At 46.8% G+C, this 26,615-nt stretch overlaps 1 protein-coding gene across 3 annotated transcripts; it reads right to left on the bottom strand.

The window, feature by feature from the left end:
* Positions 1 to 22,981, bottom strand: Mas1 (MAS1 proto-oncogene, G protein-coupled receptor). 3 transcript variants are annotated; one of them, XM_052169704.1, is made up of 3 exons: positions 22,887 to 22,981; positions 5,567 to 5,758; positions 1 to 1,568 (listed from the first exon to the last, which is right to left on the bottom strand). In XM_052169704.1, exon 3 carries the CDS (start codon positions 1,530 to 1,532, stop codon positions 561 to 563), a length of 972 nt encoding a protein of 323 aa, XP_052025664.1. In that variant the 5' UTR covers positions 1,533 to 1,568; positions 5,567 to 5,758; positions 22,887 to 22,981; the 3' UTR covers positions 1 to 560. The 3 variants fall into 3 exon arrangements, 2 of the variants coding, with proteins under 2 accessions (XP_052025664.1, XP_052025665.1); XM_052169705.1 differs by lacking the exon at positions 22,887 to 22,981 and having other exon boundaries at positions 5,567 to 5,854; XR_007975253.1 differs by lacking the exons at positions 1 to 1,568; positions 5,567 to 5,758 and adding an exon at positions 22,406 to 22,510.
* Between the last annotated feature and the right edge of the window lie 3,634 nt (positions 22,982 to 26,615).

Genomic DNA, 26,615 nt, shown 5'->3' with positions numbered 1-26,615 from the left:
TTCAACATTTACAAACACAAGGTGATATTTGTATAAGTACTTTGCACTCTAGTTAAAGGGTGAGGAGAGGTGGGTATTTATTGAACTTTGACAATGAGCTGGGTGCTTTGCCTACCTCACTGGACAATAACCTGCGCAGTACAGACTGTCACTATTTCCACTAAGGGAGGAAACCAGGCTCCCCCAAAGCCCCTTGTGTGAGGTCACATAAGAGCACACTGCAGTCATTGCATGGCCTCCCCAGGTTCTCCGGGTCACATTTGGGATAGTTCCTGCTAGAGCAGTTTTTATAGTTCACTGTTGATCACTACCAGGCAGCTAAGAGAAGAGTGAGTCTTTGATAAGGATAGAAAAGACCAAGTCCCGTCGTGTATGGGAAGCATTTCCAGAAGATACTAGGTAACAATACAAGTTCATCATGGATTAGACCCCCATGCATGTAGAATGCTTCCCTCTGTATCATATTTAGGAGATTTAAATGGACTTAAATTACATTCCAAGCACAAATTGAAAGCCACCCACATTCCACCATTTTCTATCCACAATTCCCCCTGCTGTCCTCAGACCACGGTCTCAATGGATACAGTGTTTCCATTGCCCGCCTGGCGTCTGGGTTGCATCTCATCTTTGAAAGCCCTGGTCAGGACCACTTTTAAGGACTCCCTGAAGCGCTTCTTCTTACTACTGCCCACAAAAAAGTAGATGAAAGGGTTGGCACTGCTGTTGATGGTGGAGAAAAGCAAGGAGATGTTATGCAGGTTCCCAAAGGCTGACCAGTACTCATAGTACAGCAGGTAGAGGACCCGCATGGGCATGGCGAAGATGAGGAATATGATAATGGTGACCATGATGACTATGTACAGCTTTGAAGAATGGGAGGCCCACGTGTTCTTGCGTATCTTCACCACCAAGATGGTGCTGGACACTAACATGAGTGGAGTGAAGACCAAGAAACTGAGGATGGCTATGAAGATGATGACCGCCCGGCAGTCACTCCGAGAGTGACTCTCTTCCCCACTGTCGATGCACATGACGTACTCCATGGTGGTCACCAAGCACGAAAGTGCCCACAGGAGGGCACAGACAAATGCCGACTGGTGCTTGGGGCGGTGACATCTGTACCAGATGGGGTAGAGGACCGATAGGCACCTCTCCACGCTGATGGCTGTCAGCAGATAGAGGCCTGTGTTGTAGCCAAATAGGAAAGTCACCGATAACGTCACGATTGTATAGTAATGGCCAGAAGAGAGTTCATAGTCTAAGGCATAGTCGATGGACAGAATGAAAATACAAAAGAGAAAAGAGATGTCAGCAATGGACAGGTGGGTGATGTAGACCGTGAAGGGATTTCTCCTCATCCGGAAGCAGAGGAACCACAGGAGGATCCCGTTCTCCACAAAGCCCAGAGGGGAGATGCTCATGATGACCCAATGCACTATGGGAATGGGTGGGTGTGAGCTCCCCAGGGCATTTCTGCTGGAGGTATTCATGGCTTTCTCTTCAGCAAGGGACGTCATATTTGTCTGGTCCATGAGGAGTTCTTGCGCTGGGCCACTTCAGGTCATTTTCTGTAGATGAGCCAAACAAACAACATGTATGAAATTTTCAAGAATTGAAATAGAAGAGACAGTTGGGGGGTGGGGGCGTTGGTTCAGTTTGGAAAGTATGGTCTTTGTAAACACAAGAAACTGAGTTGGTAAACCGGGCAGAGGTGGCGCACACCTGTAATCCCAGCACTCTGGGAGGCAGAGGCAGGTGGATTTCTGAGGTCGAGGCCAGCCTGGTCTACAGAGTGAGTTCCAGGACAGCCAGGGCTATACAGAAAAACCCTGTCTCAAAAAAAACAAATCTAAAGAGAGAGAGAGAGAGAGAGAGAGAGAGAGAGAGAGAGAGAGAGAGAGAGAGATTGAAAGAAAGAAACTGAGTTGGAGCCAGGCAATGGTGGTGCACGCCTTTAATCCCAACACTTGGGAGGCAGAAGCAGGTGGATGTCTGAGTTCAAGGCCAGCCTGGTCTACAGAGTAAGTTTCAGGACAGCCAGGGCTACACAGAGAAACCCTGTCGAAAGAAAAGAAACTGAATTGGATCCCCCAAACCCACATTTTAAAAGAAAACAAATAAATAACAACAACAACAAAAAAAAAAAACCTAGGTGTGGGGCCTGGAGAGATGGTTGGGTGGTTAAGAGCAGCTTGCTTTTCTTGCAGAGGACCTGCGTTCAGTTCCCAGTAGCCATATAGAGGCTCATAATCTGTAATTCCAGTTCTGGTACATATGGCATCCTTTTCTGGCTTCTGTGGACACTGTATACATGTGGTGCCTACATGCACATGCAGATAAAACATTATACACATAAAAACCATGTATTTTAAAAAGCTGGATGTGATGGCACACATCTGTAATCTCAGCACTGGGAAGACAGAGATGGAGAAATCCTTAGAGTTTTCTGGCCAGCCAGACTAGCCTAAGTGGCAAGTTCCAGGTCAATAAGTGATCCTACTTAAAAAAAAAAATGGGGGCTGGCGAGATGGCTCGGTGGTTAAGAGCACTGACTGTTCTTCCAGAGGTCCTGAGTTCAAATCCCAGCAACCACATGGTGGCTCACAACCATCTGTAATGAGATCAGATGCCCTCTTCTGATGTGTCTGATAATCAGCTACAGTGTACTTACATCTAATAAATAAATAAATCTTAAAAAAAAAAAAGCAAAGCACCAGAGGAACAACACTCAAAATTGACCTTCTGATCTCCACATATATGCCCATCCACATACATGTGTACCTGCGTGCCTATGAATACACACAGAGAGAAATAAATAAAATAAAATAGAAGAGAGAGCTAGGGCTCATAACCCTGACATTATGGCTAGAAAGTTTAGATCCTGGAGAGATGGCTCAGTGGTTAAGAACCCATCCTGCTCTTGCAGAGGACCCAGGTTCTATACCCAGCACCCCCATGGGCGCTCTTAATCAACAGCTCTAGTCTCAAGGGATCCAACACCCTATTCTGACTTCCAAGGACACCTGGCATATGGTACACAAACACACATAATGGCAAAACAGTAAACAAATCACCCATACACACAAGATAATATGAATAAACAGGGGCTAGAGAGATGGCTCTGTGGTTAAAAACATATTGCTCTTACAGAAGACCCAGGTTCAATTCCCAGCATCTACCCAGTGGTTTACAAGCATCCAAATGGGGGATCTGATGCCATCTTCTGACCTCTGCAGGCACAGGCATACAGGTGGTGCACATACATACATACATACATACAGGCAAAACACTCCCCCAAATAAAATTAAATAAATTTTTTTTTAAAAAAAAAGTAAAAATAGGGCTAGAGAGATGGCTCAGTGGTTAAGAGCACTGACTGCTCTTCCAGAGGTCCTGAGTTCAAATTCCAGCAACCACATGGTGGCTCACAACCATCAGTAATGGGATCCGATGCCCTCTTCTGGTGTGTCTGAAGACAGCTACAATGTACTTGTATGCATAAAATAAAATAAAGCAAAGTAAAAATAAACCAGAGAAATTTATTCTGATGATCTATTTTACTTAACCCAATGGGTTCAAAGTAACATTTCCTCATATATCTGATATGAAATTAAAAATGAAAGCAAAAGGATGTATCTCCCATACGTAGTGTCCACCTTAGCAGGTGGGCCATCTCTCCAGTGCTCAACAGGACTGGGGGACCACCCTGCAGGAGATGATATACTCTTAGCAGACGAGCCACACTTCCTGTGTGGAGCAGGTGCCCAGTGTGCTGTAGGACACCTCGGACTTCAAACGCTCACAAAATGAAATTTCACATACAAAGATGGGTTGCCCAAGTTCTTAGGGGCAAACCCAAACCAAATGCTGGGAATGTGTGAAACCAAACCTAAGCTGTGTTGTTAGGGAAGGTGACAGGGCCATCCTGCTGTCTCAGACGAGGCTCGAGTACCCAAGTCCCTCTGGACCTCGAAGGCAATCGGCACTTGGCTTCTTGCCTGAGGAAGAGGGCTCTCCTATTTGTTTGTAATGATGGGGTACAAGGGATCCCCACCACTGTGCCTGCCTCCCTCCCCTCTCCTTGCTCCCAAGCCCTAAATTCACAGCCTGTTTCTCCTTACTCTGAAAAGATGAGTCCCACACTTTCACTTCATGATCCAGTTTTTTTTTTTTAAATTTCCGTTCAACTTTTCTCCCTTTCCCAAAAAAGCTTCTAACTAAATTCGCAGAAAGAGATGAGAAAACTGTTTGAACACTTTAGGCCCAATCGCATGTCTTTTTTTAAAAAAAATCAAACCAACCTTATTCAATTCTATAGTTAGAGATTTCAATTCGTGGTGACAGGCTTTCTCCATTCTTTCAAGATTTAATTTTAAGTCGTTGTACAGAGTGTTAAAAACAAGAACCACGGCGTAGTTTTTCTGGGGAGAAAGAACTGGATCTAATTCAATTCTGTGAGTGAATTGAAGGAGAACTTGCCAAAAACCAGGCAAACACACAGCCGGGTATAGCTTTATATAGTTTTAAGGGAGACCTTATATCACTGGGTTTTGAAGGGTCAGTAGGAGTTCGTTTGCTGAATAAGGGGGGAAAGGCATTTTAAGAAAAAAGAACACTGTGGAACATACATAAAGGCAGGAGGTACAGAATTTCCCTACCAGCTGGACATGATAGATTATATCTGTAATCCTCACAGTCAGAACTGAATCAGGAAGATCATTACAAAGTCAAGGCCAGCCTGGTCTACACAGTGAGCTCCAGGCTAGCCAGGACTATGTAATAAGTAACATCCCGTCTCAATCCCAGTACTACAAAAAGATTGGTTTTTGGCCAGCCGGGCACGGTGGTGCACACACATTTAATCCCAGCACTTGGGAGGCAGAGGCAGATGGAACTCTGCTTTTCCACAGAGAAACAGCACTCCTTTCTGCCCAGGGCATCCTAAGGAGGGAACACTGTTTTCTCAGAGTTAGGGTAAAACTCAAGAACTGTATAGTTAGGCTGATTTTGATCATGGGGTTGGAATGCAAATAGTTAAATTACAAAAACTAATTATCATAAAAAACAACCATGAATATAATCCCTTCGTTGTTTTGTTAGAGTGAGATTTTAATGAAATGAACACACTGCTTTAAAAAAAAAAAAGTCACATCCCAAATGTTGCTCAGTCAAGAGGAATTTCCAACTGTCCCGTAGCAGTTCAGCAGGCCTGGGAACCGGCTGCCCTGTGTGCCCATCTGTCCAATCCCTGTCTTCCTCAAAGCTCCTAGCTGTCTTATCTGTTGCACATCTGCTGTGAGCAGCTGGGGTATTTGACCGTGCGGAACTAAAGGGAAGGCTCACTGACAAAACAGCGTAGCTTGGAATTTTCTCCAGCCACAGCCGACACTTTCCCAACAGCCCACAAACGAGCTCCCCCAATAGGGGCCTCATTCCCTGGCAGGAAGACTGGTCTGGAACCACTTCCTGCCTCCAGGTAGACCCAGCTCTGGGACAGCGGGTTCTTTGTCCAGACATGCAAATCATCTCGTTATAGAGTAACTGGAGTTGCAGACTGCGTGTTTACCTGGCTGGCAGTGGCAGTCCGAGGAGAAGGACAGCTCATCCTATCGGGTCTTGGTGGAGAACACAGTGGTGGAAACCTCAGCCGGGGACAGAGGGCTAGAGGCCTGAGGCAGCTGGTGGCATCCTTAGTCAGTGGCTCGGACAGCATCACAGAGCTGCGTTCCCTCCTCCCTGTTCCTCATGGAAGCACCTCCTAGGGAGAATGAGTTTACTGGAGCATCAGAGTGCACACATTAAGGCTTTGACATCCGAAGACCCCTTCTTGGCTGCCTAACTATGAGAGCTGGGGAGGGAAGCCATCCGAAGCTGTCATCTAACAGGGAAGAAAAGGCACAACCTCACAGGGGCGCCCCCCTGCCCCCCCCCCAGCAGCTGCCGGTCCCTGGGCAGCTACACAGTGGTGCCTGAAAATGCTCAGAGATCGTAATCAGAGAGTTAGCCGGGTCTCCTGACTGCCAGCCAACAGCCGAGCCTGTTTCCCACTCAACAGAGAGGAAAGCATTGGTTTAGCTGAGCCTTTCTTTCACTTCCCAGACAAATGGAAGCTAGAGAGATTGGAAGGACTCGCCACTTATGCAGGGTCCAGCAAGCCAGAAGAATCAAAATTAACCTTATTAAACCATTGGAATAGTCCCTTACATCTTTCTTCCAATAGCTCAAACATGTTTTGTTTTGTTTTGTTTTGTTTTGTTTTGTTTTGTTTTGTTTTAAACTGAAATCAGTCTAGGTAAGGGTTGTTATCATACATTTTCTCACTTGATAGCATATTATATTCTTCTTATCAGGATAATCTCTAAAATATGGTTATTTTCTGCTAATCCTCTAACCTTGAACCTACCAATTGCTTCCAATTTCTCATCATTATTTAAAATACAAATATAGCCTGGCAGTGGTGGCACACAGCTTTAGTCCCTGCACTTGGGAGGCAGAGGCAGGTGGATATCTGAGTTCGAGGCCAGCCTGGTCTACAGAGTGAGTTCCAGGATAGCCAGGGCTATGCAGAGAAACCCTGTCTCAAAAAAACCAAAATAAAATGAAATAAAGGTAAAATACAAATATGCTCAAATTCACAATCACATCCAGACACTTTCAATCAGATTCATAAAATGTGTGCGAGCATACACAAACACATATGTCTTTACCAACATCTCCATGCTTATAATCTCCTTCTATGACAGTAAAGGACCTGGCTCCTGCCATTCATATGTGTGTAAACAACCTGCTAAGAAGCCCCCCTCTGTGACCAAGCAGCCCACACTGCCGCTGTGCCCTGCTTTGGAATACTTTTCTCATCTAGCAGGGGCTCCTCGGCGCCTCTACCTCCCACACAGCCGCCATCCCGCCCTGTGTGCTGCGTGCTGCAGACATCCTCTGCCAGGGCCCCATTCCTCCATCCCCTCCCTGCTGGGCTGCCTTCCCTGCTCAGGCAGACACCACCCACCTTGAGAAGTGGCGGAAAGGCAATGCTTCGCACAACCCACCCACCTGTAGGAATTAAAACAAAGATAGGCAGTTGCACATTTACACATGGGTGTGAGAGGTTGGTTTGTTTTATTTTCTTCAAAATCAATAGAGGTTACATTATGTTCTTAAACTGTCACAAATCTGATCTTACAATCTGGGATCTTTTTTTTTTCCTTCTGGCATTAGGTATCTCTTTAATATTATGCATCCCCTGTTGAACTGTTTCTTTTTCTGGGACACAGACACCCCAATTTAAAAAAAAACAGAGGTCCTGCATTCAATTCCCAGAAACCACATGGTGGCTCATAACCATCTGTAATGATATCTATCTGGTGCCCTCTCCTGGTGTTTAGGCATACATGCAGGCAGAACACTGAATACATAGTAAATAAATAAATCTTTTTAAAATAAATCTTTAAAAAAAAAAAAAAGATTCTACTTTTCAGCCCCTACCACTAAGTCGCAGAAACATCAAAGAAGAGGGCACAGGAAGATTGTGAGACCCAGAGGCCCAGGACATCTGTGTCAAGATACCTACCTTTTTCTATATAGGCCAGGGAAGCTGTACCTGTGAAATCTCAAAAATATAGCTGCCTAATAAGACTTGAAAAATGACAATACCAGTTTCCATGCCAAGAAAGATGGGGGAAGGATTGCAAGACCTCACCCCTAGATGAGAAGCTACAGGTTATTAATGAGAAAGAGAAGCCCCACCTTCTCCGGGAAGGAGTCCTTGGATCACTATCCAACCCCAAGTGCCCAGTCTTAAACACATAGGAATATGACAACGCTAAAGGGGTTCAGAAGGTTGTATTTATAAATGTATATGTATATGTGAGTATCTATGTAACAATCATACTTAAAGAATAAGAGGCCCATGAATGTGAGAGGGAGTGGGGGAACAGGAGAGTAGGCGGAAGTACAAGAAAGCCAGAATGGTGTAAACACAGTGCTCACACATGAAATTCTAAAATAATAATAATAATAATAATAATATTTTCATTTCTTATTTTTAATGATGTGTTTGTGTGTGTTTGTGTGTGTGTGTGTGTGTGTGTGTGTGTGTGTATGTGTGTGTGTGTGGTGTACCTGAGTGCAGTGCCCACGTAGGCCAGAAGAGGCCATTAGACCCCCTGGAGCTGGAGTTACAGATGGTTGTGAGCTGCCCAGTGTGGGCTATGAACTGGAACTAGATCTTCCGCAAGAACAGTGCTGAGCCGTCTCTCCAGCCTCAGACCTGTCTTGAACTGTTGCGGTTGGCTAAGCCACAGCAGCCGGATTCGGAGCAGGTTCCATGGTGCTTCTTCTAAGTGTGACCTCACCTGTCCAAGCTCAAAGCACTGACGAAGACACAGCCTTCGGGATGCTGAGGTCTTGCAAAGGTCATGCTCCTTGTCTTGTGACAGAACCCAGGCATGACGCCCCCGATTGCCTTCTGTGTTTTGCTGAAGGTAGAGTAAAGGACAGCCAGTGTCTTATTATTTCCATGCCATTTGTCAAGTCCGAGCCTCTTCCTTTCCTTTCCCAAGGAGACTGGAATCTACTTAGATGTGGCTGAAGTCCCTGGAGGAGCTCTGATTCCAGAGTGTCAAGGATCTAGAATGTGGTCTAACCTTATGTCTGAGAATGGTCATTGTTTTCTCAGTAGATGTGTCAGAGACTGCAAAAGAGGCCTCATCATGCCCCATCACAGTGCAGAGGTCTCGGCTGAGTGTGTCTAAAGCTGGCTGCCCCAGGAGCTTAGCGTTCAAGCCAGCTGATCACAGATGCAAGCCCTAAGCCAAGACGCCTGGCCCCTCTCAACCTTGGCTCCTTCACACAACTGGCATTTTTTTTAAACGTATTTCTGGGAGGCTGAGATAGGAGAAAAACTAGAAACTGAAAAATCTAGAGATTGGAGAGTTCTTTGCCAATAGGAGCCTTGTGGAAATGTCAGGCTGAGAGGATGAATCAGCAAGCAGGGGAAACAAACATGGTGGGTTCCCGGACGGTGGAAAGATGGGAGCTTGCAGAGCCAGGCCCCTGACAGCTCCTCCCGGGGCTTACACTCACCTCTCCCCTGAATAGGTGAGGAGCACTTGCACAGTGGAGCTGATAGCAGATTCGGGGAGAGTGAGTGCGGACAGAAGGTGCTTGTATGCAAGTCTAAGGACGTGAGTTCAAGTCCCAGAACCCACTAAAGGTGGAAGGAGAGATTTGACTCCATGAGGCTCTCCCCTGACCTCCTGCACATGTGCAGGGGCACACACACACACACACACAGAGAGAGAGAATGATAATACATTTTTAACTTTTTAAAATAACAAACGTCACACCTTTATGTGCCTTCTCTAGAGACTCAGAAGCAGGGGGCCCCTCTCTGCCTTCCTGCTCATGTAAACAGTCTTTCCTGAGCTCCAGACTCCCATTCTGAAACGCATCTTCTAAGAGAGGGACAGGAGATGTGGGGGGAGGGGGAGGGAAAGAAAGGATAGAGGCAGAAATAAAATAATAAAATAATAATAAGAGAGATGACAATAAACTAGGGGTTGGAGGGGTGTGTATCTGAAACCTGCTCCTGTTAGTGTGTGTGTGTGTGTGGTGTGTGTATACATTAACCTGCACAAATAGAAAGTCATTTGTGAGACAGCCCTTCCACAGCAAGGAGGACCACAGAAGGACATGTGTGGGACAGAACAGCTGTCCGGAGTTAAGCACATCACCCTCACACCACAGCCACCCGGGCAGAGAGGCAGGGACAGGTCCCCCTGCTGAGTTTGCAGGAGGATGGACTTAGTGCCCTGTTTTCCAGAGTGGGGGGTAGTTATGTCTCCTTCAGGGCATTTGGCATGCCTGGCCATTTAGAATTCAGCTCAGTTGAATACGCTCCTACATCTAGTGGCTGAATGCCCTTCAAACCGTAGGACAGCCCCACACCAGAACCCTTAAGTTCTTCAACTGTCCACCGTGCCGAGCCTCCCTACTCCAGAGGCCGGCTTGTGATCACCTTATTGTCAGACACAGGAATGTGTCAACAGCCGGTACCCCCCTTGCCCGATCACCCCACCCACCCTGGCTTGGAAATACCACTAAGATACGCCAAAGCCTGCTTAGTACACACTCTGCCACCACTGGGCTGGACAGGGCTTCACAAACTTTATTGCTAAGGCAAGCAGAGAGAAACCTGCCCAGCTTGTCTCTAGCCATGCCCGGTAGCTCTGTCAAGCAGTTTCAGTGCAGGAATCGAATACTGTTATAGCCCAGTTCCTCTCTTACTCCTGAAGCAACCTTGAAAGCATCCACGTCCACCATCCAATCTGTGAACCAGCCCTGTGATTCTTCCATACCTTCCCAGTCATAAGTCGAGACGACGAAGCTATGGCAGAAGTTTCAACCCAAACACTGGAAAGCATGTCTGGGAATATTTCCCCCCAGCAGAAACGCAAATTTTCCCAAACGAAGGCAGGGGGGAGACAGAAGTTTTTGCCAACACACACTGACAGCAAATATGACTCCACAAAAAGCAATCGGCATAGAAATCGCTACCGGGGCGACAGCTCTCGGAATGGGAGCGATCTTACTGCGTTTGTCAAGAGCATCTGAACAACTCCACACAATGGAGTGCAGACTCACTGGTGTCCTTTGCTCAGGAAGGGTCAGAGGTGACAGCAAGGGGATGGCTCCTTTGAATCCTGTGGCATCCGTACCGGGCCAGGCCCCCAGGTCCCCGGTCCCAGCATCTCCCAGAATGGCTGCAGACGAGTCTCTGAAGTCAGAGCTGCTCTCCCACTGCTGAAATATTTGAGCTGCGCGAGGCAGATGGTCCCACGCTTATCAGCAGAAGCGGAACTTCAAATGGCATCATCCGCTGACACACAAGTGAAAATCTGTACCCTGATCCACGGTGGGAATAGGCTGGGGGTAGTACAAAGTGACTTGTCACCCTCCAAGACAAGGGCCAGCCTGGGCTAAGGAGAATAGTGCTCCTGAGATATGATGTCGCAGAGGACAGAATACATAGGACCATTCCTATTCCTAGCTAGGCTCAGAAGGAAGCATGTGACCTGCTTTGAGCTCTTGAAGACTCAGTGTTCTTCACTGTAAAATGGATTTTTAATATTGCCTCAAAAAGGTGTGGGGATTAAAAGGGACATGAATGTCTGAATCTGCATAGTAGAAGGCACCTGGATCAATAATTCAGTATGCTTTCCCTCTTACAAGTCCTTGGAGTACATCGAGAACAGGTTAGTGCAGTGTAGAAAGTTGGGCTGAGGTAATGGAGAGGAAAGGAAGCCAGGATAGAGGGGTCTGTGGTAGAGGAGCTTTGTCTGCCCCGGGCAGTACACAGGCAAATTCCTTCCCAGGAATTGTTAGGTACAAGTTCTCACACAGGAACTCGGAAACACAGCATTAACATCTTTCCCCCTGACCTCTGCCCACTTTTCTCCAAGAACTCAAAATAAAACCAAGCAAGAGAATTCTAGATCACCTGGATCTCAAGGAGCCACGCCCACAGTGAAGAACCGCAGGTAGCCACACCCACAGCGAAGAGCCACCCTCCAGTCCGGTCCACACCTTTTCTTTTCAGAGGGCTTCTTCCAGTTACCACAGGGAAGCAGCAATGACCCTGGAACCAGTCAAATCAAAGGGGAGGAAAGGTGATTCCAACCCACCGGAAAACAGATGAAAACTCAAACTCTTTCCAAAGCAGGTCTGTAGGGCAGGAGCACAATTGCCCTGCAGGAAGTCCAAGGCTCTCTGGGGTTGGGGGGTGGGTGGCAACAGGGGTGAGAGGGTGGGGACCACAAGACAGAGGTCTACCCCAAAGACCTTCAGAGCACAGCTGGTCCCAGCAGCAGGCACAGACAGACAGAGGGTAAGTCAACAGAACCAGTGAGCTCTGGCCAGATGTCGAAAAAACTTCTCCGTTACCTGATTTCCATGTCCCAACAGAAGGGAAGACCTGCCTCCTGGAGGAGCAGAGTCAGGGAGAAAACAAACCCCACTAAGGACAAACTACAAGGTAGAAAAGGAAGGACACACCGTGGGGAGGGATTCGTGAAAGGAGCCAGTAGGATCTAATGAGAGCCAAGAAAGGGGTTGGCCTAGAGGTCCCCTGGCGTGGCATGGGGGAGGGGAGAAGAGGAAGGAAGGATGGAAGAGAAGGATCTTCTCTGCTCTTCTATCCACATTTGCTGCTCCTTAGAGCTGAGACAGTCCTGATTTGGCGAACAGTTGACCCCAGCGGGTTAGTGGAGCCCTGAGCAGACTTGACCAACTAGAGAGAAGACTCCAACGCCATTCATTGTTCAAGTCAACAGAAGAGAGGAGCACACCGATTCGCTTTTTCCTATCTCTTATCCTGGCCACTCTGGCAGAGGGCTAGTCACCCAGATTGGAAGTTGATACCAGTCACCAGGTGACTGCAGAGCAGTGCTCCCAGGAAGCTAAGAGGTCAGCTGGTCTCCAGGGGAGGGGGCTGTTACAAGGGATGGCTCCCCTCCCACCAAGTGAGTGGGTGGGGGAAGGTGCCGATTGTTTTGTGACTAATTGGCACCGCCAACAAAACAGGAACTATCACAGATGGGGCTGGGGTTTCATTTGTGGTAGATAATGATTTATGCTTAGAGAAAATACAGCAACTTACTGTAAAAATAAAGCTGCCTGCATTTAAGCCACAAATAGGACGGCTATTTCTGTGCTTGGTTTGTCTTTGCGAGGAATCATTTTCTTCAGAGGTGGGAAGATCTGAGGGGGAAGGAGGTATAGAAAGAGCAGGAACAGGGCCAACTGAGCCTCGGGAAGAGAAGTCCGTGGCCCCCAACTTTCCTTCCATAGAAGTTCTAGACTGTGCTCCCGAGAGATAAGTCATACCTTTCAGAGTTCCCTAAACATGCCTGTTCCTCCTGTCAGACAACACAAATGAAAAAGACCTTGAGGGGCTCACAGGAGCAAGGGAAGAGAAAAGATAATACGAAAGTAACTTAAAGGGTTTAGGCTCACGGTTCAAGGGTTCAATCTGTCATGGTGAAGAAGTTAGGAAGACAGGAGTTTGGGTCACTTTCCATCAGCAGTCAGAAGTCGGAGGGCAACAAACTCGACCACTCAGCTGGCTTCCATCTTCACATTCAATCCGGATCCCTGACCCATGGTATGAATGGCGCTGCCCAGAGGCTTCCAAACCCACTCAACCCAAGAGAGAATCCCTGACCGGCATGCCAAGAGGCCTGCCTCCTAGGTGAGTCGTGTTAACAATGGACGTTGACTATCACACACGTTAACACAGGAATCCAGGTGGCAGATTCATGGTAGCAACGAGTGAGTGATGGAGCCCGTACATGGTGAGTGACAGAACCCAGAAGTGGAGCCCTGCTCCCTGGGTTCAAATCCCCTCTTTCTATCTTAAGTCGTTCCAAAGTCTCTTAGTAGATGGGTGGGGACTGGGAGTAAAGGGATTTGACTCTCACTGAGCTAGGGAAGGACATGCACTTCAGTCATACCCTCAAATGTGTCCTCACCTGGTACCAACTCTGCCCAGTCCTAGGTGTTGGTTGTCGATCACAGGAAGATAGCCTCAAGCGCTCCACCAAAGCTCACTGCTCCCTTCTGACCTTGAGAATCCAGAGAGCTGGAAGAGCTGGTAACTAGAAAACAGGTCAGGCCCACAGAACATGTTAGACAGCCCAGTGTTACGCTGTCCTGCTCCACAGTTTGGAACCGAATTCACTTCAAGGATGCTAGAAATCCGATCTTCCAAACTCGACTAGAGTGAAATTGGCTAAGCCGTTCTGTATCTCGCTGTTCTGACTGACGGGCTCTCAGAACAGAACCAGCCCCCCCCCCCCATCTTTCTGATTGACAGGCTGTCGGGACAGGACCGTCCCACCCTCTGCCCTCCATTCCTGCAACAGAGTCTTCAGATCTCTGTGACCAGATAAAAGCCAAAGATAAAACCCTGAGAATGAAACTCTCCCAGGCCCGTTTGATCCCACCCGCCTGGAGCAATCGTCTTCCCTAACCCTATACAGGGATTGGCTGGATCTGTCCCAAGAGAGGATTTTCTTTTTTCAGAGCACATTTCTTAGACATGGAGTCTGAAGGAGAACTGACCCACCTCCCTCATGCGCTTGGCCTTCTACCTAGACAGGCCCACGTGGGGTGATCTAGTGAGAGCACTCTACCAGGTGGAAGATTCTTAGGTACGAGAAGAGAAAACGAACTGGTTTAGGAAGATGGGCTTATCAAGGATGCCGCAGTTGCAGCCTAAACGTGGCCCAGCCCCGAGAACTCCCTGACATCCTCTGTCTGAAAGGAGGTTTTTTTCCCACCCAATAGAAGAGCCTTTCCTAAGCAATAAGTAGGGCACCAAGTGACCCAGAATGGGTGGCAGTCCTAAGTAAAGACAGCATTTGTGCTAAGGGCCCTGAGAACGCCCCCATGCCATGCCCCTCCGACAGACTGCCCGTGGCCAGTAAAGATGGCTACAGCCGCCAGGCAATGCACCATTGTATCCAAAATAAAAATGCCAGGCCAAGCGTAGACGAACTAAACGGAGGCCTCTCTGGGTTCCTTGGAATGGCTGGTGCCCTGACAACAGGGCTAGGCAGTCTGAAGCAGGAGGAAATGATTGGATTAATGGATAAGGCATCAGGAAGCATGGCCTGGCCCATCCCAGTTAAAAGGACCACCCTGACTTCGAACACATCACATCTCTGAGGTTGACCTTGAACAGTTTTTTAAGATTTATCTTTCTTATTCTTAATCATAGGCCAGAGGAGTTGGATCACCCTGGAGCTGGAGTTGTGCAATGCCCAGTGTAGATACTGACAAGCAAACTCAGGTCCTCTAGAAGAGCAATTATGTGTCCTTAACCACTGAGCCATCTCTCCAGCCCCGACGACGACGACGACGACGACGACAACGACAACGATGATGAACTTACAATGCTCCTGCCTCTGCTTCATAAATGTTTGCATTATTACAGGCACCCATCACCATGCCCAGTTTTATGCAAATCCCATGCATGCTAAGCAAGTATTCCATCCGCAGAGCCACATCTCCAGTCCTTTGAACAAGTGTCTTTAAAAAACGAAAGAAAAAGAAAAAGAGGGGGAGGCGGCTGGAGAAACGGCCCAGCGGTTAAGAGCACTGACTGCTCTTCTAGAGGTCCTGAGTTCAAATCCCAGCAACCACATGGTGGCTCACAACCATCTGTAAGAGGATCCAATGCCTTCTTCTGGTATGTTTGAAGACAGGGACAGTGTACTCATATATACATAAAATAAATAAGTAAATCTTTAAAAAAAAAAAAGAATATTTATTTGGGCATGGAGTGAAAGTTCAGTGGTTAGGGACTGCTTTTCCCAAGGACCTGGTTTGATTTCAACCACCCACATGGAAGCTCACCAGCATCTGTAATGCCAGTCTTAAGGGATCCAACACCCTCTTCTGGCCTCCACGGGTACTGCATAAATTTGGAGCACAGAAGTATGTGCAGGCAAAACATTTAAATGTTTAAACTTTGTATTTATGTGCATGAGCATTTTGCCTGCATGTATGTCTGTGCACCGTACGTGTGCCTGAGATCTGCACAGGCCAGAAGAAGGTGTCAGAGCCCCTGCAGCTAGAGTTACGGTGTGCCTGTGAGGAACAAAACCCAGGTTCTCAGAAAATCAGTACATGGTCTTAGCAGCTGACACATACCCCCAGCCCCAATGAACAGATATTTTATAAAAGAAGTTAAACAAATGGCTAGTAAGCTCATGAACAGGTGTTCAAAACATTAATCATCAGAAGAATGTAGATTAAACCCCAAATGAGATACTGTCTCATACCTGCTAAAATGTGTATACAAAAGATGGCAAACAAAAGAACTCAGACCAAATGTTGATGCCGAGGGGACAGTCAGAACTTTAGAGGCTCTGCTGGGAATGCAGAACCGGTTGACCAAGCTGGGCAGGAATTTCTTTACAAAGCAAACACATGCTGCACCTTATGAGCCAGATTCCCACTGTTAGGTATTTATCCATGAGAAAGTAAACGCTAGGGTTGGAGAAATGGCTCAGAGGTTGAGAGCACTCGATGCTCTCCCAACTTCTGTTCCCAGTGTCCACACTAGGCTGACCTCAGCCATCAGCAGGCTCCATCCAGTTCCTGGGAATCCTGCGCCCTCTTCTGGCTTCTGTGAGCACTGCACACACACACACACACACACACACACACACACACACACAAGAAATCTTTACAAAGAAAAGAGAAAATGTATATCCATCAAAATCCTCATATGAGAATTTCATAACCATCTTATTTCTGAAAAAAAAATAAAAATCTGGGGGGACTGGACTGGAGGGATGGCTCAGCATTTAAGAGCATTAACTGCTCTTCCGGAGGTCCTGAGTTCAATTCCCAGCAACTACATGGTGGCTCACAACCATCTGTAATGGGATCCAATGCCCTTTTCTGATGTATCTGAAGACAGCTACAGTGCACTTACATATAATAAATAAATCGTTTGCAAAAAAAAAAAAGAGTCCTTTGAACTAAGAAACATTTGTATAGAGGCAAAGCTTACTATACCCAGTGAAAATCACAGCTCTCAGTTGTTGTTCCCTTTGGTCTAACTCGATAAGTTCACATACCCATGTGGGCTGTGTCCCAACCTAGACATGGGATGTTGTCTTCCCTAGCCAGTTTGACACAACCAGTGCATAATAATCAGATTTCTACCAGTATATGATAGAGTGTTCTCTATGAGATGGATATCTATGCTGCTGCATGTATCTGAGTCTGTGCTTTTTACTTCAGAGTAGTTTTATATTGTATGAACACATATCAATTTGATTGATCCAGCTTATTTTTGATGGTTATCTTAACTGTTTTCAGGTTCTGATTAAAAAAAAAAAGATTTATTTATTTACTTTAGGTATATGAACATGCAATCTTCAGACACACCAGAAGAGGGCATCCGATCTCATCACAGATGGTTATGAGCCACCGTGTGGTTGCTGGGATTTTAAGTCAGGACCTCCAGAAGAGCAGTCAGTGCTCTTGACCACTGAGCCATCTCTCCAGCCCGAGGAACTCTTATAGCTGAGCCTGTCCTTTTAAAGGTCACATGTGCCTCCGGGGTCTACGAAGGTGACTGGCTACTGAACCAGAGGCACTAAGTCCGAATCTGTATTGGAGCCCTCGTGGAACAGCAAAATGAAATGCCTTCCTTGCAAACTCTGAGAGGAATAAAGTTTCACATTTATTTCCTTCATAACTTCAAGTCACATGTTAAAGTAACAAGCCTGTCACTTCCGTTTTCCTCCGCTCTCTGCTGTCCTACACTCAAAGCGTTTTCAAGTAGCTCGTGTTAGCGGATAGAAATTTTTGGCGGGAAAGGATAGGTTAAGAAATTAATTATACTCAGGAAGCTGAAGCGGGAATTTGGATATCACAAGACCTCCTCCAAACAAAATAAAACCAAACAAAACAAAGACCTTAATTGTAAATAGAGGACTCTATATCAGTCTACAGCATCATAGCGTCATGAAATTTTATTTCTATTTAATTTTATTTTATGTGTATGGCTATTTTGCCTACATGTGACTGAGAACTGTGTACATGCCCGATGCCTTTGAAAACCAGAAGATGGCATCAGATCCCCCTGGAATTGGAATCAGAGATGGTTGTGAACTCCCATGTTTATGGTAGGAATCAATCCTGGTTCTTTGCAAAAGCAGCCAGCCAGTGCTCTAAACAGCTGAGCCACTGCCCCAGCCTCATTCTGATACTTCAACCACAAGGAAGCTCATGCACTTTCCAAAGCTAGTCCTGAATTCTGCAGTTCCCTTGTATTTCCACTAGGGGGTATCTAGGCCAGCAAGGATTAACATGCTTAATGAAAATCTCCAGCCAACTGATTAAAAAAAAAAAAAAACACACAAATTACACATTCACACTACCAATAAAAACATGTAAAATAAACACCAAGGAAATGTAAATTTTAAAAATACATTTGCCATTTTCTTGTACTGTGTTGGCAAATGTTAAAAAAAAAATAAAATAATCTTTTGTTTGTTTGTTTTTGTTTTTGTTTGTTTGTTTTGCGACAGGGTTTCTCTGTGTATCCATGGCTGTCCTGGAATTCACTCTGTAGACCAGGCTGGCCTCAAACTCAGAAATCCGCCTGCCTCTGCCTCCCAAGTGCTGGGATTAAAGGCGTATGCCAACACCGCCCAGCTAAAATAAAATTATCAATATTGGAAAGCAAGCAGATGTGTTGCTTCTACAGAGACCAATGAATAAAACTTCCTCCTGAGCAAGAACTGCCTTCTCTGGGTCCTAACAGGGTGACCATCCCCAGCCACAGTATTGAGCAGTATGCAGGTTAGTTTTTGTCAACTTGACACAAGCTAGAGTCATCCAGAAGGTGGGAAGCTCCTAAGAAAATCCGTCCACTGGGGCTGGAGAGATGGCTCAGCAATTAAGAGCACTGGCTGCTTTTCCGGAGGACCCAAGTTCTATCCCTAGCACCCACGTGGCAGCTCTCAACTGTCTGTAACTCCAGTTCCGGGGGTTGGGGGGGGGTGCCTGACACCCTCATACGAACATACATGTAGGCAAAACACCAATGTACATAAAATATTTTTAAAAAAGAAAGAGAGAGAGAAAGAAATTAAGAGAGAGAGAGAGAGAAGGAAAGTGCCTCCATCAGACTGGCCTATAGACAAGTGTGTGGGGCATTGTTTTGATCAATGATTGATTGACTGATACTAGGAGCACAACCCCCGATAGGCAATGCCGCCCCTGGACGGTGGTGCCAGGCAATATAAGAGAGCGAGCTACGCATGCGCGAGGGAACAAGCCAATGACAGCACGTCTGTCTGTCTTGCTTTACCTCCTGCCTCCAGGTTTCTGCCTTGAGTTCCTGGCCAGGCTTCCCTCCATGATGGACTGTGATGGGGACATGTAAGCCGAAATAAATCTTCCCCTACGCCGCTTTTGTTCGGTATTTTTTATTACAGCAGTAGAAAGCAAGCTAGGACTGGTGGGCTCTGGAATTTTAATAAACATTTCTTTCCGTGTCCTCTGACGATGCCTTGCCGGGCACGTTGCACTTTGTCACTTGCCTAGATTATGATCACGTGCTTGTCCAAACATCAAGGAAAAAAAAAAATGTCCAGTTGTGAGAAAGACTATTTTTGGAGTGTTGCCTTGGGACGCGGAGTCTATCCATGCCAGTGGCTGTTCTAAATCTTTCCCCGAACTCAGCCCTGCATACTTGGCCGGCATTGTTTTGGCCCTTCATAGAAATATAACTTCTAAATTTTCCCTTGCAGATATTCATCGGCTGTACAAACAGAAAAGGCCTAAACTGCTGAGAGCTGAGCTCCTTGGGGTCATGGCCGCTACTTCCCACAATACCTGCTGGCTTTGCTCGGAAACTCTGAACCTTCAAGCGACGCCCGGTTTTTGCCACATGGATACAATGCTTGCTATAAACTAGGTAGTAGGCCTGGATCTGTTGCTTTCCCCCTTGCTGGGAGGAAATCCCTGAGAAATACAACTTAAGGAAGGAAGGGTTTGCTCTAGCAGCTGGAGTGAGAGGCGGCCAGCCACAGGACATGGCGCCCTCCACCAGGAAGCAGAGAGAGATGAATATGCATGTGTTCCCCTCCTCTTTCCCTTTCCACACGGCCTAAAACCCCCAGCCCACAGAATGCATTGTCTACCTTAGGGTGAGTCTTCCTGCCTCAGTTTACCCAGTTGAGAAACTCCCTTACAGATGTGCCCAGAGGGATGTCTCCATGGAGATTCTAGACTCCCTCAAGTTGGCAGTATTAACCACCACAGGGGTTAATTGCTAGAGAGCCCGAGAACATATATTTGGTCTGCTTTGGGAATGTACCATTTGGTGGCCTGAAATAATTTGGTTAGAAGCCAACCCTGGGTACCATTAAAGTTGTTTTCATTTCTCTTTTCTGCCCATGACTGTTTTGTGGAAACTGGTGGGTTTTTCCTTCACTTGTAATATCTTCAACAGTGCTGGGAAAAGAGTCACCTTCAGAGGAGAGCAGCTTGTTTAGTGTTCTCACACAAAGAAACAAACTTCAAGAGCCCTGCCTGAATCCTCTCAGGAGGGTTCTCCAAATTCTGTGATAGCGTGTGCTAAGTTCCACATGTCTACTTGTTGTGTGTCTGGTTTTCATAGAAACATTAACACCTTGAAGCAGCAGTTTTGCCTCATTAATTTAAAATTGGTAAAATACCATTATGGTTGGTATATGCTCAGCCCAGGGAGTGGCACTATTAGAAGGTGTGGCCCTGTTGGAGTAGGTGTGGCCTTGTTGGAGTAGGTGTGTCACTGAGGGCGTGGGCTTTAAGACCCTCATCCTAGCTGTCTGGAAGCCAGTCTTCTAGCAGCCTTCAGATGAAGATGCAGAACTCTCAGCTCCTCCTGCACCATGCCTGCCTGGATGCTGCCATGCTCCCACCTTGGTGATAATGAACTGAACCTCTGAACCTGTAAGCCAGCCCCAATTAAATGTTGTCCTTATAAAAGTTGTCTTGGTTATAGTGTCTGTTCACGGTGGTAAAATCCTAACTGAGGCATCCCCAAATTAGTTTAATTTTAAATTGTGTTTAGAATTTATATGGCAATTTTAAAATTGTTTTATAATGGTTGTGTATGTGTGTGTAGATATGTGTATAGAGGTGTTTGCATGTGAGCAGGTATGTGTGTGTGCATATGAGCAACTGTGTGTGTGTGCATGTCAAGTGTGTGTGTATATGTCATCAGGTGTGTGTGTGTGTGTGTGTGTGTGTGTGTGAGTATGTGTATGTCATCAGGTGTGTGTGTGTGTCTATGTGTGTGTGTATGTCATTAGGTGTGTGTGTATGTGTGCATGTGAGCAGGTGTGTGTAGAGGCATGCTTGTCTGTCCATGCCATGTGGACTCCAGAGATCAACTTTGGGTACCTTTATTACTCTCCACCTTCTAAATTATTTTTTTATTAATTCTTTCATACAAAGCATTTGTTCACACTCATCCGCCCCCCCCTTAACTCCTCCCAGATCTACTATTCTCCTTTATGCCCTCTTTTATTTTTCTTTCCATTTTATAACCCACCAACTTCAGTTCATGCTGTTTATACACTCCAGGTTCTGGGGCCATCCACAAAAGCAACTCCGCCTCAGTTTCTGAGACGATGACTTTGGATCAAGTATTTCAAGTACACTGGCTAGTCTTTGAAACCCTGGGCCCCTCCTGTATCCACATCCTAGAACCCAGTGATGGAATTATAAATGCATGCCTCCACCTGGTTATTATGTGAGGTGTGTGCAATTTACTTCAGAGCTATTTACCTCCCCCATCTTAGACTGATTTCTTGGGTGTTAATTTCTCTGGTCTAGACAGAAAGCCATTTGGGAAAGAAACTGTGTTGATTGTCCCCACCAGGACGCAGTATGGCAGCCAAGTGATGGTCTGGCGAGTGTCGGCTTCCTTGTAATGATGAGTGAGCCGGAGCCCTCTGGTTAAGAACGACCACTCCCTGGTGATAACTTCCTAGAATGCAGATGATCCCGCCCTATGAACGGTAAGGCTACAACATCGTCACCATCCCAAGTCTATTTTGTCAACGTCCTTACGTAAGAGCAGATTGCCTTACCATTCCAATGTGCACTTGCTAAACGATTTAGGAGATTGCAAAGGTGAAAATGCAAATAACTTGGCTGCGTTGGTCTAAGATTGAACGGCACAACACCTGAACTTCCGCACACTTTGTGGGATTCCCTATGGGCAAGTCAATGTTCCAATTCCGGGCCCCATCAACAGCCAGAAGGTCAGAGCTTAACATTCCTGGCACCGTAGCTACTCACCAGCCACCCAGTTAGCTTGTGCTTACTCTCCAAATTGGAGAAGACAAAATAAAAATATATGTCCTGCCAGGAAAGTATTAGTAAAACACAATAAACACATAAGAGTGACCTTTTTAACCTTGTTCCGACTTCAGCCACCATTTAGGGGAGAAGAGTATTGTCAGTATTGATGCCTTCAGCTTGACCACGCAGTGGGTGTGGTCTCCGTGGCTCTTCCCCGTTTGTCTTTTCTTCATTCTGACCTACCAGGCTGACTAGAGAAACAAGGTGAGCAAACCCTCCTCACAAACATTCTTATGAGAAGGTGCTGGGGATGGGGCTTGTGCGCATGCCCAATAGGAGACAAGGGAACTTCAGGGCTTCCCATTAATACCTTTTAGAGGTTGGCTACCCCTATGCATTAATTAGCCCAGGTTAGACTCCTGTTAGAGGATCAACGTTCTCTGGGCCCTGAGACAGGCAGGTATAGACGTGGAAGGGGCTTGGGAGTGGGGCGGGACTGGAGTTCTAAGTGTTGGGGGAAGGAAAAGATGGCAGAGAAGAGAGTTACCAGAAAAGACAAAAATCTCGTGTCTTCCGGGAAATGTAGTTGGCTTCGCAGGAACCGCTCCGATCCAAGATCACAGTCAGAAAACTGTTGGTGCAAACGAAACCCAGCCCAAACCAGGATCTTGTCAGGGTTCGTGGGATCTGCATGTACATCTCCTAAATGGTTCTGAATCACAAATTGCAGAGGGAGTAACTTGAAAGGAAAGTTCTAGAAGAGGAGCATTCTACCCAGGAAGCAGACCAACTCCACAGACCCACGTGGCCCCCTTGGCACAGTCTCACTGAGAAATCCTTTGATCTCACCCATTGCCTCCCTGGAGGAGGCGTAAGCTCTCTGGGGGTTCCCTTCCTAGAGACCAGATCTGAGGGTAAGGAGGATTGGACTACCTGCTGTTACCAGAGGGCCGGTATTCCAGCCCACACTGTGGAAACCATTTCATTTATCCTCTTTATACACCAACCTTCTGAGAGGGACATTCAGTAACGCCTTCATCTCCAGCCGGCTCTTTCCCTCCATCCTGTTCATTCAGCAAAACTCAGCAAGTGGGTGCATGGGCCTTCCCAGTGGTGTGTGTGTGGAAACTGACGGAGAAGAAACTGTGACGTGACAATGTGTGACAAAACCAAATGTGACGGTGACACCAGCCGGCCAGAGTCCCCACTCAGCTCTACTGCTGTCAACTTGAAACAAATCGCTTAACTCCCAGACACCTCTGCTTCATCTCTGAGATAGGGACAGTGACACACCCACATCATAGGGTCCCCCAGCACGTGCTCAAGTGTCTCAGCTGCTGCCCAGGCACCTGAGTGAGGCCCGCCAGCGAGACACACGGAACTTGAATTCAGAGTTCCATTTAAATCTTCTATAAGTCAGTTCATGGTGCCATCTGTAGAGGGGGGGGGGGGAGGGGGGAGCTTGATAAAGCCAGCCTGACTGGAGGGCTGCAGAGAAAGCAGACCATGTAGCACCAAGGAGAGAATGTGCTAGTAATCAGGCATTCTGAAAACTTGCTGTGCCTATTGGCTGGGACTCCCATAACCCACAAACTGGGCAGCCTGAAACAGAAAGCATTCTCTCACAGTGTCAGAAGCCAAGAGTGCAAATCCAGATGTCAGCATGGCCAGGCTCCATCTGAGGCTGAGTACAAGCCTTCCTTGCCTCTCTGGAGCATCCAGTGGTGGGTATCAAGCCGTGGCATCCTTTGCCTAAAGCTACGGCGCCCCTCTCTGTTGTCCCCTGGCCTAGCCCTTACAATTCCATATTCACGTCAGGATGCTAGTCAGGCTAGATTAAATCACTGCGAGTCCACTCTATTCCAGTATAACCCATATTGACTGCAATGACCTGATTTCCAAATGAGCCCGAAGTTGAGACTTCAATGTAGTTTTAGGGGTTGGGGAACACACAGAAATTCAAACCATAGTACCCGAGTTACAGAGCTGAATTGTAACTTCCCCGCTGGGCACATTGGAAAGGCATTAAGATCTGTTTTCTTTACCCAACTCAGGAAACTGAAACTCCAACCACTCCTCAGTTCCACTAAGTACAATCATGTGACTGTGCAGCTGTCGCCACCATCTGTCTCCTGAACCTTCTCACCTTCCTGAACGAAAACTCTGCTCTGCTCATTAAAATACTATGTTCTCGGGCTGGAGAGATGGCTCAGCGGTTAAGAGTACCGACTATTCTTCCAAAGGTCCTGAGTTCAAATCCCAGAAACCACATGGTGGCTCACAACCATCGGTAATGTGATCTGATGCCCTCTTCTGGGGTGTCTGAAGACAGCTATAGTGTACTTGCATATAATAAATAAATAAATAAATAAATAAATAAATAAATAAGTAAATAAATCTTTAAAAAATATATAATGCTATGGTCTCCGTGCTCCAGTCCCTCCTCCCGGCCACCATCCTTCTTTCTCTCTGGAACTCTTACTACTCTGGACTCTGGAATCATATGTAAATGGAAGGAGACATTATATGGAAGTACACTCTCCCACCCAGGCTCAGGTACCAGCACCTGGTTGCCGGCTTTGGGATCATGCCGGCTCTGACTTCCTAAACAGATTAATCTGTCGACCGGGTTGCACTTTGAGGGAAAGGGACGGAAGCATTAGAAGGTTGGCTTGGTTGAACGAGGTAGGGTACAGGCGGTGGGTATATCCCTCCTCCCGCCCTTTCCTCTCCATCCTTCTCTCTCTGCTTCTTGTCTGTCACGAGGTGAGCCACTTGGCTCTTGTCCCTGCTGCTCTGCCTTATCAAGACCCCAAAGCAACAAAGCAACAGTCTATAGGCTGACTGAAACCCTGGCATCAGGCCAAGTGGATAATTCCCCTACTTTCCATTGTTTATTCTGTTACAATAACCTATGGACAATGCTTTTCCTTTCAAGACTGGCTTCTTCCATTTACCATGGTGTCTTCCAGTTCCATCTATGCTGTAGCCTGTATCCAAATCTCTTCCCTTTTCAGTCATACAAGGAAAAAAATATCACTTTCTGTTGATTCATTCCTCTGGGAATGGACCCTGAATTGTTGGAAGGATATCTTTTATAAAGTATCGTTACCTTTAGGTGACATATAACAGGATACCATTCCTGGTAACACTTCTGTCTTAGTTAGGGTTTGCATTGCTGTAAATACCATGACCAAGGCAACTCTTATAAAGACAACATTTAATTGGGGCTGGCTTACAGGTTCAGACGTTCAGTCCATTATCATCAAGGCAGGAGCATGGCAGCATCCAGGCAGGCATGCGGCTGGAGAAGGAGCTGAGAGTTCTACATCTTCATCTGAAGGCTGCTAGAAGCCTTCCATGAAGAGAGGATGAGGGTCTTAAAGCCCACACCCACAGTGACACACCCACCCTAACAAGGCCACACCTCCTAACAGTGCCATTCCTTGGACTAAGAATATACAAACCATCACACACATATAGGGTATAGTGACATTTCAACACAATGTGTACAATGGATAACCAGTCTGTCCATCACCTCAGATGAATCTTCATGCTGGAAACAAGAGTCCTCTCTCTTTGCTGTTTGAGAATATTAATTGATTGCTGTCATGGTTAATATTGTCGATTTGATGGATATAGAGTCACTAAAGAGACAATGTCTCTGAGCATGCTGGGGATTTTTTAGATTAGGTTACTTGAGGTAGAAATACCCACCCTAAATGTAGGTTGTCCTATTCCCAATGCTGGGGTCCTGGGCTACATCGAAACAGAGAGGAGAACTGAGGCCCAGCGTTCATCTTTCTCTGCTTTCTGACGGCCACCTCACTGTCCTGCAAACACTCCCTCCTACCGCGATACACTGTATCCCCTGAACTATAAGTCAAGATAAACCGTTTCTTCCGCAAGTTGCTTTTGTCAGAGCCACAAGCTCATGATAGTTAGGATGCCATCTTTTCTCAGAGCGCTGCAATATAGAATTGGAAGAGACGTGTTTACTGATTGAGCCTGGAATCTCTCTCTTCCTTCACGATTCTCCGGAGCCTATGGAATCAATACCCCGCTAGACATCACCCAAAGACACCCAGAAAGCACTCTGCGTGTATTTTTGGTCCTGCCCCTTACAAGCACCTGGGGATCCGCAGGCAACTCAAATGGCCACCAACTTCTGTAGAAGGAACACTTATTAAAGGAACGTTAGCTGGCTCACCAGGCTCCAGGAGGCAAAAAATAACCCGAGCTGTTAAGCTGGGTTGCCAACGACTGCATGAGCTAAAAGCGTGCAGCAGATTTAGCTCCACCAAGCCGTGGCTGCCGCCTCCGTGAAGCACAGTGAGTCAGCGGCCCTGCCGCCCCTGGTCCCCTGCATCGTGAGTGCACGGCGCCGGCCTCAGTCTGGCCACTGACTCCCCCATGCTAAAGGGGCTTTCGGTGTGCCTGCACCAAATGAGCAGAGTGCATGAGGCAAAATGAAGACTGCTTGGGCTATTGTGCCAAGGTCACAAGCCCATGGCTGGCGTGTGGGTAGAGGATCAGAAAGAGAATCACACGGTGGGTAACCCCCCCCGCCCCCCTTCCCCTTCCTGCCACTCCAGACAGAGAAGGGAACTCAGATACAAAATGATCAAAAGGAGAGAGAGAGAGCCACCTCAGCTTTTGATAAGGTCTCTAGCTCTGTCTGTGATGGTAAGCAATAATTATCCTAAACTACTCACACTAGGGGTTTTGTGGGGCGG

Source organism: Apodemus sylvaticus, chromosome 23 (assembly GCF_947179515.1).
Source record: "Apodemus sylvaticus chromosome 23, mApoSyl1.1, whole genome shotgun sequence".
NCBI classification, from domain to species: domain Eukaryota; kingdom Metazoa; phylum Chordata; class Mammalia; order Rodentia; family Muridae; genus Apodemus; species Apodemus sylvaticus.
This window is presented reverse-complemented; position numbering and strand designations above follow the sequence as displayed.